This window comes from Pelodiscus sinensis, chromosome 1 (assembly GCF_049634645.1).
Source record: "Pelodiscus sinensis isolate JC-2024 chromosome 1, ASM4963464v1, whole genome shotgun sequence".
NCBI classification, from domain to species: Eukaryota; Metazoa; Chordata; order Testudines; family Trionychidae; genus Pelodiscus; species Pelodiscus sinensis.
Genome location: NC_134711.1, coordinates 226,139,438 through 226,152,943, shown reverse-complemented (window position 1 = coordinate 226,152,943; position 13,506 = coordinate 226,139,438). Strand labels below are relative to the sequence as shown.

Here is a 13,506-nt window from a genome sequence, read left to right as displayed (position 1 = left end):
ATTAAAGTCAAGTTGGTCCGGTGAGACCCCCAACCCTGAGCTTCCCCTCCCCCTTTTTCTCCTTGCTTCCCCCTTCCCACTCCCTCCTCCCAGGTTTCCCCCTCCCCTCTCCCACCCTCTTTCTTCTCCTCTCCCACCTCCTTTTCCCAGTCTCCCCAGAGTTTCGTCTCTCCCCCACCCCAGTTTTGTTCAATAAAACCAGTTTCTATTTTTGAACATCTGTGTTTTATTTGACATCAGGAAGGGGGACTAGGGAGGAGTAAGTGGAAGGACATGAGGGAGGAATGGGGCATGAATCCCCGGTGGGGAGGACAGGGGAGGCTCTGAGGGCTCCTTGGGGTGGATGCTCTCCCTCAGGGCCTCCTGGATCCTGACAGTCCCCCGATAGACCCCCCCAAGATGGCAGCCTGCAGCAAGTGCAGCCAGGCTGATGGCAACAACCCCACGAGACGCACCAGCATACTCAGGGGCAGCTCTGGCTCCATGTGGCCGAGTGCTGTGGTGTCCCGATTTCGGGCACTCCAAGACAGGACTGCTTTGCTGTCCCTCATCGAGGTAGACAAGCAAGCAGGGAACCCTAGAACTGGCTGTCCAGGATGGGGGTAGGATCCTTTTAAGCACGGAGCTCAGTTAGCCTCAGGCAGCAGCCCCACACACTAAGTCCTAACCTAATGCCCTGCCAGCACTGGTTCCAGCCAGCCTTAACTTTGGTTCAGGGTCTACTCAGTGTGGACGTGCTATTTCAAAATAGCAAAATGCTATTTCAAAATAGTTTTTGTGTGTAGATGTGTTATTTCAAATTAGCTTAATTCGAATTAACTATTTTGAATTAAGTTAATTCGAAATAGCGTTGTAGTGTAGACATACCCTCAGGGTATTGCTGGTGTGCCATCACCTGACTAGTTTCTAATAATCTGTTGCCACTGCTGATTGAGGCCTCTGAAATCTGCTGGAAACAACAAGCCACATTAGGAAAGCACTTGATTCCTTGTATCTTTTCTAAAGACAAACATACGTTATAATGATTTAAAACAAGAACAAAAATCTAGTAATTTTCTTTAATTAAAAAGGGATTATTCACATTTTAAAATCTTGTATAAGCTATATTTAATACCTCTTTAGAAACTCAAATGTATATTTTTACCCCAGTAGTTCTATTGTTACCTACTTATTTGACAAATTGATTTTTCCTCCGGTTAGAAATGCTATGGTTTTTTCTTATTAAGTCTACATCACTATTACTTAGACTTTGCCAAAAACATCAATAGTGTTATCCTTCTGAAAACAACAGGTACAGCACGATTGGATTGTTTACCTTTAATTCTCACAGATGGCTAGTTTTTCAGCAAAAGAAGAAAAATATTGTAAAGTCATGCATTATCACTAGACGTTTTTATCTCCATGATGGAGTACTCTCTTGTTTATATTTTGCTTTTTTTAAAGGAACCTAGAATCCAACATATAATCATCACTAAGGAATAACTGTTATTAGCCAAATTTTGAGTCAGAAGTACTATAACCTTCTTCCACATGTTTGAAAAGTATTTCTCCTACGTTTAGACATATAATGTACTGTATACATTTCCTTTGATAATAAAAGCAACTCTCCACAAGCAGTACTGCATCTTGAACTTTCAATAGCTGGATTGGATGTGAAAGAAAAACATTCTGTAAAAATTCCAGAATTCCAGATGAAAATATTGCAATCAGCCAAGGAATGCTCCAATTTTTATGTAGATATCGAGAAACTACACCAAGTGACACACACACACACACACACACACAGAGCACAGAGTGTCAGGAAAAGATATAAGAGCACATTTAATGCTCCCAAATCAAAGCTGGGTACAACACATCCACATTGTTTCAGTTCCATCCAAGTGTTTTCCTATTCTAAAGACATTGAGTACTATGTATAAGATCCAAACAACTTTCTCTTCAACAGTAACTCTTGGAGGGTACGGTAGGGCCTCACTTACTCAAGCCTCTTCTCAAATCCACAAACAGCTCAGGGTGCATCTACACTGCACCATTATTTTGAAATAACAATGCAAGTATCTACACAGCCATTCTGTTATTTTGAAATGATTTTCAAATAATGGACGGCTGTTTCCCAAATCTGTAACTCTCATTCTACGAGGAATAATGCCTATTCCAAAATAAGTTATTTCGAGAAAAGGCGTGTGTAGATGTTCCACATCTGCTATTTTAAAATCGCTCCTCGCCAGAGCCATTCTAGGTTATTCCTCCCCAATGCCTCCTGGTGATCTAAATCGAGATAGCACATCTACTTTAGAAAAGCCTGCCTCAGACTAAGTTTGAGGCTTCCCTGTGGGGTAGACGTGTCTTTCAAAATAAGCTATTTCGGAATAACTATTCCAGAATAGCTTATTTCAAAATAAGTGTGTAGTGTAGACTATTTTCTGTTAAAACTTCCATACAGTTTACTTACCATATTGTTTTCCACCACACTCATACACTATGGGGCCTTAAATCTATAGGCCCAGGAAGCCCTTAGATCCTAAAACCATCAGGGGAAAGTAATCTCCCTCTATTTGTTTCCTCCCTCCCATCCACTTCATTTTGCATCATCTGACTAATGGACTAAGTAGCCTCTTAGTTCCCCTTAGCACATCCATTAGGCATAGCTCTGCTAATGAGATCTGCTCTGGAGTAATTAATTAGAGCTGTAGTGACCAGAGTTCTAGATCAACTGCTGTTGCATTGCACTCTGTCACAGAGGGCCTAATCCAAAGATCACTGAAGTCTGTGAGAATTTTTCCATTTTCTTCATTGGCTTTTGGATCAGACCTTTCATCACTTGTCGCCTCCCTTTTAACAACAATATTACACACAGGAACCGTGTATGAATTTGAATATAAGAGCATTGGCTTCTCCATTTTCCCCATCAAATAACCTATAATGTCCTTTGTTGTGTTAATCTATACAGTTATATGTGGTATGCATCACTTTAACTCAGTCTCAATGCTTAAAACCTCAATCTCATTTGCAATTAACCCAGTACTGCAAATAGAAACATGAACTATTAAATGTCTGGAAGCAAATGCCTTATTCTAGACTTCAGTATATATATTTTTTCCAGATGAGAATTACTTACACAACTGCCTTTGAACCAACCTGTATATATTTACAGGGATCTGCAGCAAGTCACGTTTGGTTATTACAGAATAGGATACATTTTGCTACAATTAACACAGTAGTGAAGTCTTTCCAATATATATTTAATTTTCTTTGGAATTCAATAATGTTTTGAATTTTTTTTAGCTATGATATGGTGCCCTTCAAAAGAAGCAAAAGCCAGTGTGTAAACCATATGCCAAAGCTTGAGCTATCTTCTCCTTCCCTCTAGAGCAGGGGTGTCCAAACTTTTTTCAAAGAGGGCCAGATTTGATGAAGTGAACAAGCGTGAGGGCCGACCATTTTGCCTGACATTCTTTGAACCATTAAAATTAAAGGCAAATTAACTATTTTATGCAAAGTTTATTGCAAACGGCATACTTTTCATTTCGTCACATGAATGACAAATCTAAACAGGTGTTAAATCACTCTGCCTTTCATATCTGAAGGCCAGATGAAAAAAAAAATCCAGGAAGCTGAAATATATGTCAGGAACATTGTAAAGTACATTACATATTATTGGTAATAAAGGTTGTCTGTCAACTTTTAAGTTCAAAAAATATGAACAGGAACATAACACCAAGTATACATGTTGTGTCCAAATATATTTATAACTGATTTAGACCAACTGACATTAACTGAGATTTTACAATGTATTCATCTCAATACATATGGATTCGTTGGGGGCCATAAAAGATAGATATTGCCAAATTACCTGTGGGGCCGTATTAAACTGGAACACGGGCCGCAATTGGCCCGCGGGCTGGACTTTGGACATGCCTGCTCTAGAGAGACTATAAACCAGAAGTGGGGAACCTAAGGCCCAGGGGCTGGATGCAGCTCCCAACTTGCCTGGATCTGGCCCCCGAAGGCTCATGCCCCTCCCCCAGCATTAGAAAGCCCACACTAGCACTCCAGCTCCCCTACCACCCACCTGCAGGACTGGAGCACACAAAATCTACCAGCTTGGGCCCCACTAGGCTCTGTGTGCAGGGGAAATGTGGGGAGTGTCTTTCTCCTTTTCAGTCAGAGGCCTCGTCGGTGAGGGTTTGTTTTGTGGTTTGTTTTTGTTTGGTTTTGGTTTTGTTTTGTTTTTTTCTTTTGCTTCTCACTTGTTTGCGGCCCCCGACTGATTTTTCTGTGAGTAGCGGCTCCAACTTGAAAAGATTTCCCACCCCTGCTATAAACAGTACAGAAAATAGCAGATATATGAGAGCAACAACTTTAAACCAGGAGTTTAATGTTTCTTTCTTACATCCCCTTCCTTGTTTTGATTCAGGAGAAACTTCTCCTTCACTAATTTTTAAAGAAGCTGCTAGCTTTGCTGGAAATTGTAATGTGCTATTGGCAGAATTTAAGGAAAGCAAAGGATGGTCTCAGCAGATCAAAGACAACTTCTCTTTGTCCTTTGGCTACAGGGCAAAGTGTCTGCCTGTCGATACTGAAGCAGAGTCTGTGGGAAATAATTATGGCACTTGAAAGTAAGAGGTGTGCCCTCAAATATATATGGTTTTAAGGCAATCCCCTCACTAAACTTGAATCTACAGATATATAAAGTGATGTGCCCAGAACAATCCAGGCATCTGACAGCTTTATATAAATTACACCTTGAATTAAAATAGAGTCAGGTAAGAGTGTATTTGTTTATACTGCATTATATGTTGTGGTTATTTTATAAAAAATAAAGCAAATATAAAGTGTGAAGAGAAACATTTCCTTCACTGCTTTTATAACACATCTGTTTATATTGATACTAATTTATGTAGAGTCAGTTTTATAAATGTATGAAACACTCACTGGGGTTATTACATTTGTGTAAATTACCAACAACAAAAACCTGTAGGAAATACCAAGAAATGGGAATCAGCCTCAGGAAATGAATTCAGATCAAGAAGTATGAATGATTTTATAAGATGCAGTAAATGTTTTCATATTCCGCTCAGCTCTGTGCCATAAAATAAGCCTGAGATGATGTCCCCAGAACTAAAGGGAGACTGTAAAGCAATGACGGTGAAGATGATTTGGGGGCCCTAGTGGATAATCAGCTGAACATGAGCTACCAGTGTGACACTATGGTCAAAAAAAATAAAGTGAACCTGTGGTGCATAAACAGAGGAATCTCAAGTAGGAGTGGAAATGCCATTTTACCTCTGGATTCAGCAGTTTTGAAGCCCTCTATTCCAGAAGGAGGTTGATAAAACAGAGAAGATTGAGAGAAAGGCCACAAGAATGAATATAAGAAAACATGCCTCATAACAACAGACTCAACATGCTCGATCCATCGATTTAGTTTAACAAAGGGAAAATGCTGCAGGGGGACCTGAGTACAGTCTGTAAATACCTACATGGAGAACAAATATTTGATAATGGACCTTTCAATCTAGCAGAGAATGGTCTAATCAATGGCTAGAAGTTGAAGCTAGACAAATTCAGACTGGAAATAAGGCATATATTTCTAACAGTGAGAGTAATTAACCATTGGCTTAATGTACAGCCGTTCCCTGAGTTGCGAACAGTCAAGTTATGACCGTTCGCACTTACGACCCAAGCTCCCATGGAGCGGTCGTAAAGGCAGCCCCCGAGTTACGAACGCGACCCGCGCTTATGAACAGCGCGGTCGCGTGTAACTCAATGGGGTCCGAGTTACGAACAGATCGAGTTATGGCCAAGTGTTTGGTCCATAACTCATTCATAACTCAGGGAGAGGCTGTACATACCAGTTGTGGTGGAGTCTGCAGCACTGACAATTTTTAAAAACAATGAAGAGTCCTGTGACAAAGTGGTCTTTATCCACTAAAGTTTATGACCAAATAAATCTGTTAGGGTATGTCTAGACAGTGAGACTACTTCGGAATACTGGAGGTATCCCAGAATAGCTACCCTGCATCTATTAAACATACCAATTATTTTGAAATATTTTTCAAAATAATGGGCATGCTATTTTGGCATCCCTGTAACCCTCATTGCACAAGGGTTAAGGGATGTGTCGAAATACAGCATTATTTCTAAATCTGGTGCTGTGTAGTCATGCCAAATTTCAAAATAAGCTATTTCGAAATACAATCAACATGATAGACTCAATTTCCATAGCACAAATTGCATATCTTATTTTGCGTTTAGGTTGCTGTGTAGACTCACCTTCGTCTTTAATGTGCCACATGACTCCTCTTTGTTTCTGCACACACCGACTAACACAGCCACCCTTCTGAGACTTGACAATTTTCAATTCAAGATGTGATGTTTTTCTAAAAGATATATTCTAGGAATCATTTTGGGGAAGTTCTATGGCCAGTGTTAGAGAGAAGGTCAGATGAGATGATCACAATGGTCCCTTCTAGCCTTGGCAATCATGAAAATACTTAGGAAACAGCCTGACTCAGCAGGCCTTGGGGATTTCTTCAAACCCCCATGCTGTAATTGGAATGGAGGACACTCTGCAAACTATATGAAAACTGATTCTGGTATGTGCCTCAAACGTAGGATTGGAAGGGATCTCCCAGATCATTGAGTCTAGTCCCCTGCTATTGCCAGCAATTCCTTCATAAATCCAAAGCTCCATTTTACAGCTAGTTAGGTCATTCATCTCCACTATTCCTATTGGGAGGCTGTACCAGAACCTCGCTCCACTGATCGTTAGAAACCTTCTAATTTCTAGCCTGAATTTGTTCATGCCCAGTTCATTCTCCTTTGTTCATCTGTCAACATTGTCCTTTAACTTAAATAGCTTTTCATGCTCCCTGGTGTTTACCCCTGCGATGTATTTATAGAAAGCAATCATACTCTCGCTTAGCCTTTGTTTTGCTAAGCTAAACAAATCAACCTTTCCTTGAGTAAAATAGGCCCTCCGTTCCCTTTATCATCATTTCTTTTAGGTCATTTATAAACAAAAGTATCACAAAGTGGGCATACTCAAAACAAGGCATATTTTAAAATTTTGGTAACACTTTTCATACAATTTTCTTATTAAATTTCCTAATTACCAAAGATATTTTTTAAACAGGAGCTGGAGCTGCCCTTAAAAGAAAAAAATCTTCTATTTGATATCACAGTGACAATCATGATAAATAATTTGGTACATCATTAATTTCTACCACATGTAGGATATTAATTACACTGTAAGAAAAAGAGGAAGGAAAGGTATGGGTATGATAGAGAAAGCTCTCCTTGAAATACAAATATAGATAATGCATTACACTGTAGCTAGTAAGCAATGGACAATGCAGGGGGAAGGCAGTGAGAACGAATCATAGAATCATAAAATACTAGGACTGGAAGGGACCTCGAGTCCAGTCTCCTGCCCTGATGGCAGGACCAAATACTGTCTAGACCATCCCTGACAGACCTATTCTAACCTATTCGTAAATATCTCTACAGATGGAGATTCCACAACCTCCCTGGGCAATTTATTCCAGTGTTTGACTACCCTGACAGTTAGGAACTTTTTCCTAATGTCCAACCTAAACCTCCCTTGCTGCAGTTTAAGCCCATTGCTTCTTGATCTATCCTCAGAGGCCAAGATGAACAAGTTTTCCCCCTCCTCCTTATGACACCCTTTTAGATACCTGAAAACTGCTATCATGTCCCCCCTCAATCTTCTCTTTTCTAAACTAAACAAACTCAATTCTTTCAGCCTTCCTTCATAGGTCATGTTCTCTAGACCTTAATCATTCTTGTTGCTCTTCTCTGGACCCTCTCCAATTTCTCCATATCTTTCTTTAAATGCGGTGCCCAGAACTGGAGACAATACTCCAATTGAGGCCTAACTAGCGCAGAGTAGAGCGGAAGAATGACTTCTCGTGTCTTGCTCACAACACACCTGTTAATGCATCCCAGAATCATGTTTGCTTTTTTTTGCAACAGCATCACACTTCTGACTTGTATTCAGCTTGTGGTCCACTATAACCCCTAGATCCCTTTCTGCCGTACTCCTTTCTAGATAGTCGCTTCCCATTCTGTATGTGTAAAACTGACTGTTCCTTCCTAAGTGGAGCACTTTGCATTTGTCCCTATTAAACTTCATCCATGACGCATCTAACTCAGGCATTGTCTATATTAACCCTCGCTATCGATCTGATTTAGGTCACTTCAGCTATGCAAATAACATAGCTGAAGTTGACATAATTACTGCTCCATCTTGCGTGCAGTAAGGTCAGTAGGTGCGACACTCCCATTGATGTCAGCTATTCTCATCCTGGTGGAGTACCGGTATCAATGGGAGAGCACTCAGATTGATTTATTGGGTCTAAGCAGACATGATAAATCAATGGTTGGTGGATCGATTGTTGCATCATTGATCCCTGATGTAGTGGAGACAAGCCCTCAGACATAATTCCTCCTTAAATAAGGTTGCTCATGCTGCAGCAGCAAGAGCAGTTCAGCCATCCTTGGAAGAGGAGAGATGGGCATGCTGGTCCAATTCCACTAGTATTAGTAGGGTCCCTTTCTCTTCCCATTGCTGAGAAGCTAGAAACACTTGCCAGTGCTATCCATGAAAAGTGGCTTCATCAACCACATAGGCTTGTGCCCAATGCTAGCATAGAGGCCACAGGGAGGGTAGAAGGTACCATGTAACATCTCTCCTGTGAACTTGCATTATGATGCACACACTGTGGTCTGCACATACTCGATAAAGGCATGGTCTTTATTCAAGGTGTTTTTATCCAACCTTAATTTTATACCACATTAATTCTTGCTCATATTTTGCTAAGAATTAGTCTTCTGATGAAGTGAGTTTTACCCACAAAAGCTCAGGATATATCTGTTAGTCTCCAAGGTGCCACAAAACTGCACATTGGTTTTAGTTACAGACTAACACAGTTACCCCTCTGAGACTGTTTACAATAGAAGAATGTTGTTTGGAAGGAAAACTTCACAACCTGTTCATAAAGAGTATTCATAAGAAAAATGTATATGTGGTTCTCAAAACTGCCGATGTCTTATTATGGTTAGTTTGTCCATTCTTACACTTTTACCAATAGACTGAAAAATTAAAGATGGTACAAAACATTCTGGCAAAGCAGAAGACAAAGGGAGATCCAAAAAGAAAAACAAATGACATTGAAGACATTAGATACCTGTGAAAAATACATCACTGCAAATGAAGAGCTCCTCTCACTTTTAATGATAAAAAGTGGCAGGTCAAAATGAGATGATGTTACAACTCTAGACTGCTATACCCCTTTCAGGGGTCTAATTTATCTTGCATAGCTTTCACATTATACCTCATTTAAAAACTACTTGGTTACAAAATCAGACATAAAAATACAAAAAGTGCCACATCATGCTATTACTGAAAAATGCTTTACTTTCTCATTTTGCCTTATAATTATAAAATAAATCAATCTGAAAATAAATACTGTACTTACATTTCTCTGTGTAGCATATAGAGGAGTATAAACAAGTTACTGTGTACATGAAAGTTTAGTTTGTACTAAGTTCGCTAGTGTTTTTAATGTAGCCTGCAACTATCTAGATGAATTGATGTACCTCTAGAAGATATCTGTGTATCCCCAGGGTACATGTACCACTGATGGAGAATCACTGCTTCAAGATAAGTGTGAATTCTTTCTAACTTTGTTGCCTAAAAAATTAACTATGTTTACATTTTACTTTAGAAAATATATTTGTTTTCATTATTTCAATCCAGTCAATTGCTTGATTTCTGTCACATTCATACACTGATTACCTGTTTGTAGTGTTGATCAGCAGGTTTTGCTTTTACTGCCGTTAGAATGTCAAGTTTGAAAAGTAAGATGAAATACCCAACTTTGTATGGAATCACCTAATTGCCTTGTTCACCTTCCAGAGATTCTAGATCCACATAAAGAAAGACCCTAAGGCTTTGTCTACACTACAAGTTTTTGTGGCAGAAATATGCTAATGAGGGACTCATTAGCATAAATTGCAATATCATTAGCATATTTTCTGCCATTTCTTTTAGCAGAAATGGTTTTTGCACAAAAGGAATCTGTGTTGCTGCTTCCATTTTGTGCAAAAAACCCGTTTTGCACAAGATCCTCCGAGAGAGGCATAAGGATTTTCTGCGCAAAAAGAAACAGCAGAAAATATGCTAATGATATTGTGACATGCTAATGAGTCACTCATTAGCATATTTTCTGCCGCAAAAACTCACAGTGTAGACAAAGCCTAATAGTTGACAGTGGAACCCCTTTCCTCTTTTTAGCATCCAACACCTTATCTAGAAGAATGTTTAGGCTTCTGGATTCTACATACTGATATATAATTCTGACAGTCAGATTTCATAAAGCTAATTGAACAGGCTTAATTCAGTTACCTCCCTTTTTGTGCATAGGCAAAATTTGTGTTTGTGCATAGATTTACACATTGATTCAAACATTAGGAACTAATTATTGCATTTGTATGCACAAACAGAGCAGCCCAAATCAAAATTTGAGCCACTATGTTTAAGTTGTATAAAAAAAGAAACAAAATAAAAGATACCAAGTATCACAGATAACTGGTTGCATCTCTGTCCTTCCTCTGGTCTCTGAGTGTACTCTTATCCCCTCCCCCCCCCCCCCAACACCTCCACCCACGCGTTAGGTTTCATATCTTCACCTCTCCTGAAGTGGAATCCCACAATTCTCCCAGTCTGAGTATTATGTATGAACTACAGTCAAGTGAATAACTGATTTCTTTATTCTCTGGAAGTTTAAAAAAAAAAGATAGAAAAAAAGAGATCAGGTTGGGTTGAAAAAAATCCAAAAATTGCAAAGATAATTCTTTGAATTTTAAAAAATCTTTTAAAGTGTTAGACTGAAATAGTAGAGGAAGGGGCTTCCCTTAGTAATTTTTATCCCAATACAACATGACTGGCCTGCAGGAGACTGAAGTTCAATTTCCCTGCCTGCTTGATACAAGGAAGGGGATTTCAACATTAGTTTCACAGGCCTAGTCAACACTACATGGGAAGGTGGAAGTAAGATACACAACTCCAGCTATGTAAATTACGTAGCTGGAGTCAACTTATCTTAAATCCCCGTCCACACAGTGGGAGGTTGACAGAAGCATGAGGAGTAGGCGTACCAGTGCCAATGGGGGTGCTCTCTGAGTTCAATCTAGCAGGTCTATACTACACCCACTAAATCCAACCCCAAAAGATCAACCACGGCAGTATTGATCTTCCAAGTGGTGCAGACATGCCCCCACAGTACAGCAGAAAGCCCTTACAAGTTGAATAAAGGTCATACATGGAAGCTGCCTCGTCCTCCTCCAGTGGGGAGGGCATCTCTGATTCGCTCCTGTTGAAGCTGTTCCTTTTTAATATAAATTATTAAATAGGCATTGGATCAAGGACTTGATCTTGGGTCACCTGAATTCAAGGTTAGTGTCCTAAACTCCAGTTTTATAGAATAATTCTCACTCTTTCCTTAGCCCTATGACTATTCAGTGTCATTAAAGATGATGACGAAGTGCCACTATAAATTTAATGTGGGAATAATAAGATTTGAGAGCCAGATGTTTAAAAGGCCAGAAGACCAGGGCCAGTTCAAAAATGTAAGCACAGCGGTGCACTTAATTTCATGCTTACTTATCATAATGGTGTTTGCAAATCTAATGTTTGTATGTGCAAATTGCCACTGGGATGCTTAAGTGGGGTGAATCAACCTACTAATAATGATTCACTGCCTGCAAGAGAAGGGGGCAGTTGTAACACAGTTGAGTTCTTACAAAACAAGCTTGTTAGCAAATGGATGGACTCACTACATATAATGGAAGGAAGAAATGCAACTGCGGAAGAGACACATACCATTGTAGCTGTGAACGGAATGTTGTCAATGAGGGATGATGCCAGAGCAGAGACCCAGAGGACTAAAATGATAGCCACCGCAAGGCGCTGATCCTCAGGAACCACCTGGTATGGAGAAAGATGCAGTTACAAATCCATTTACCCTGAAATTTAACTGACATTTTTTTCAGCTGTAATAACCTTGCTATTTCTATGTGCTACAAATGGCAAAATTGTATAGAATCTACACCAACTCGTCAATACACTCATTTGTAAAAGGTGATACAAATATAAAATACATTTTAAAAAAGGAAATAACTGATAGATTTATTCATACAATATTACTACTAATTCAGCAGAAATGTGGGAAAGGGGCATAGACTCATAGGACTGGAAGAGACCTTAAGAAGTCATCTGCACTCATGGCAGAACTAAGCATTATCTAGACCATTCCTGACAGGTGTTTGTCTCACCTGCACTTAAAATGCAACAAGTAACATTTCTAACAATCATGTTTATAGTTCATGCAAGAAATGTACTGCACAGCTATACTTATACTTTTCCCCCTCTATTTATTATATTATCTTTCCCCTCCATTATTAATTAATTCAAACTACAGAAAAGATTTGCTATTCAGAGAAGATCATCTATTCTGGCTTGGGAGAGGTCTACAAGCTCTATATTGAAGACCATAGAGTGACATGCACCCATTGCACATCTGATGCAAGAATACAGTTATACTTGAATATGCAATGATTAATCAGTATATTTATTAAAGCCATAAAAACGTTTCTCTATTTTGGTAGTGAGATAACTGTAAACATTGTAATGTACCTTTATTAACAAAGCTGTCTGTTCTCCTATATAATCTATTAAATGAAGATGAGCCAAAGCCTAAAAGAGATAAATTTAGATCAACCAATAGTATGTGAGCAATTATGCAGTTGAAAAAAATATTTTAAAGTGAATTAAAACAGATCCAACACAATTATTTTATCTCAAAATAATGTCAGTGTTCACACTATGTATAACATACACATTGCAATTTGGCAAGCTACTGAGAACGGTAAAAATGGCAGAAGAGCCACATTATTTGTGGAATTTTGTTGCATTTGAAATGTCATCCAGACTAAAGGGAATGTAGGGCACAGACATCTCATCTCCATTAAGAGGAAATACTCTGAGGTTCGAAGTTTCCCTTCTTCTGAAGTGGACGTATTTTGTTTGACTATTTGAGAGCAAACTATTGTAAACCTAAACAAACCCTAGATATTAACCAATGCCTTAAATCAAATATTTCAATCTCTGGACAGTTCAAGGCTATGTCTACACTCGCGGCTTCTTGCGCGAGTAATATACAAATGAGGCTAAGCGTGGAATATTGCTAAGCCTCATTTGCATACCTAATGAGCCACCATTTTTTTCAGAAGAGGCTCTTGCGCAAGGAGCATCTACAGTGCCCCTTCTTGCGCAAGAAAAACTCTCTTGCGCAATGCCGTTACACCTATTACTTTTCAGGAAGAACGGCATTGCGCTTAGTGTGCTTCAACTGTCAGCAGAATCTCTCTTCTGGGCCAGGAGCTTTGTCCATGTTTTTGTGTGGTACTGAGATGCACTGC

At 39.3% G+C, this 13,506-nt stretch overlaps 1 protein-coding gene across 4 annotated transcripts in view; it reads right to left on the bottom strand.

The window, feature by feature from the left end:
- OCA2 (OCA2 melanosomal transmembrane protein) overlaps positions 1-13,506 on the bottom strand; it is a 364,555-nt gene that overhangs the window by 106,963 nt on the left and 244,086 nt on the right. For all 4 annotated transcript variants that reach the window (XM_006116097.4, XM_075916334.1, XM_075916327.1 and 1 more), the window contains exons 20-21: positions 12,722-12,781; positions 11,909-12,013 (exon numbers count right to left, since the gene is read on the bottom strand). In XM_006116097.4, the coding sequence (XP_006116159.1) occupies positions 11,909-12,013; positions 12,722-12,781 (165 nt within the window). The remainder of the gene's footprint in view (positions 1-11,908; positions 12,014-12,721; positions 12,782-13,506) is intronic.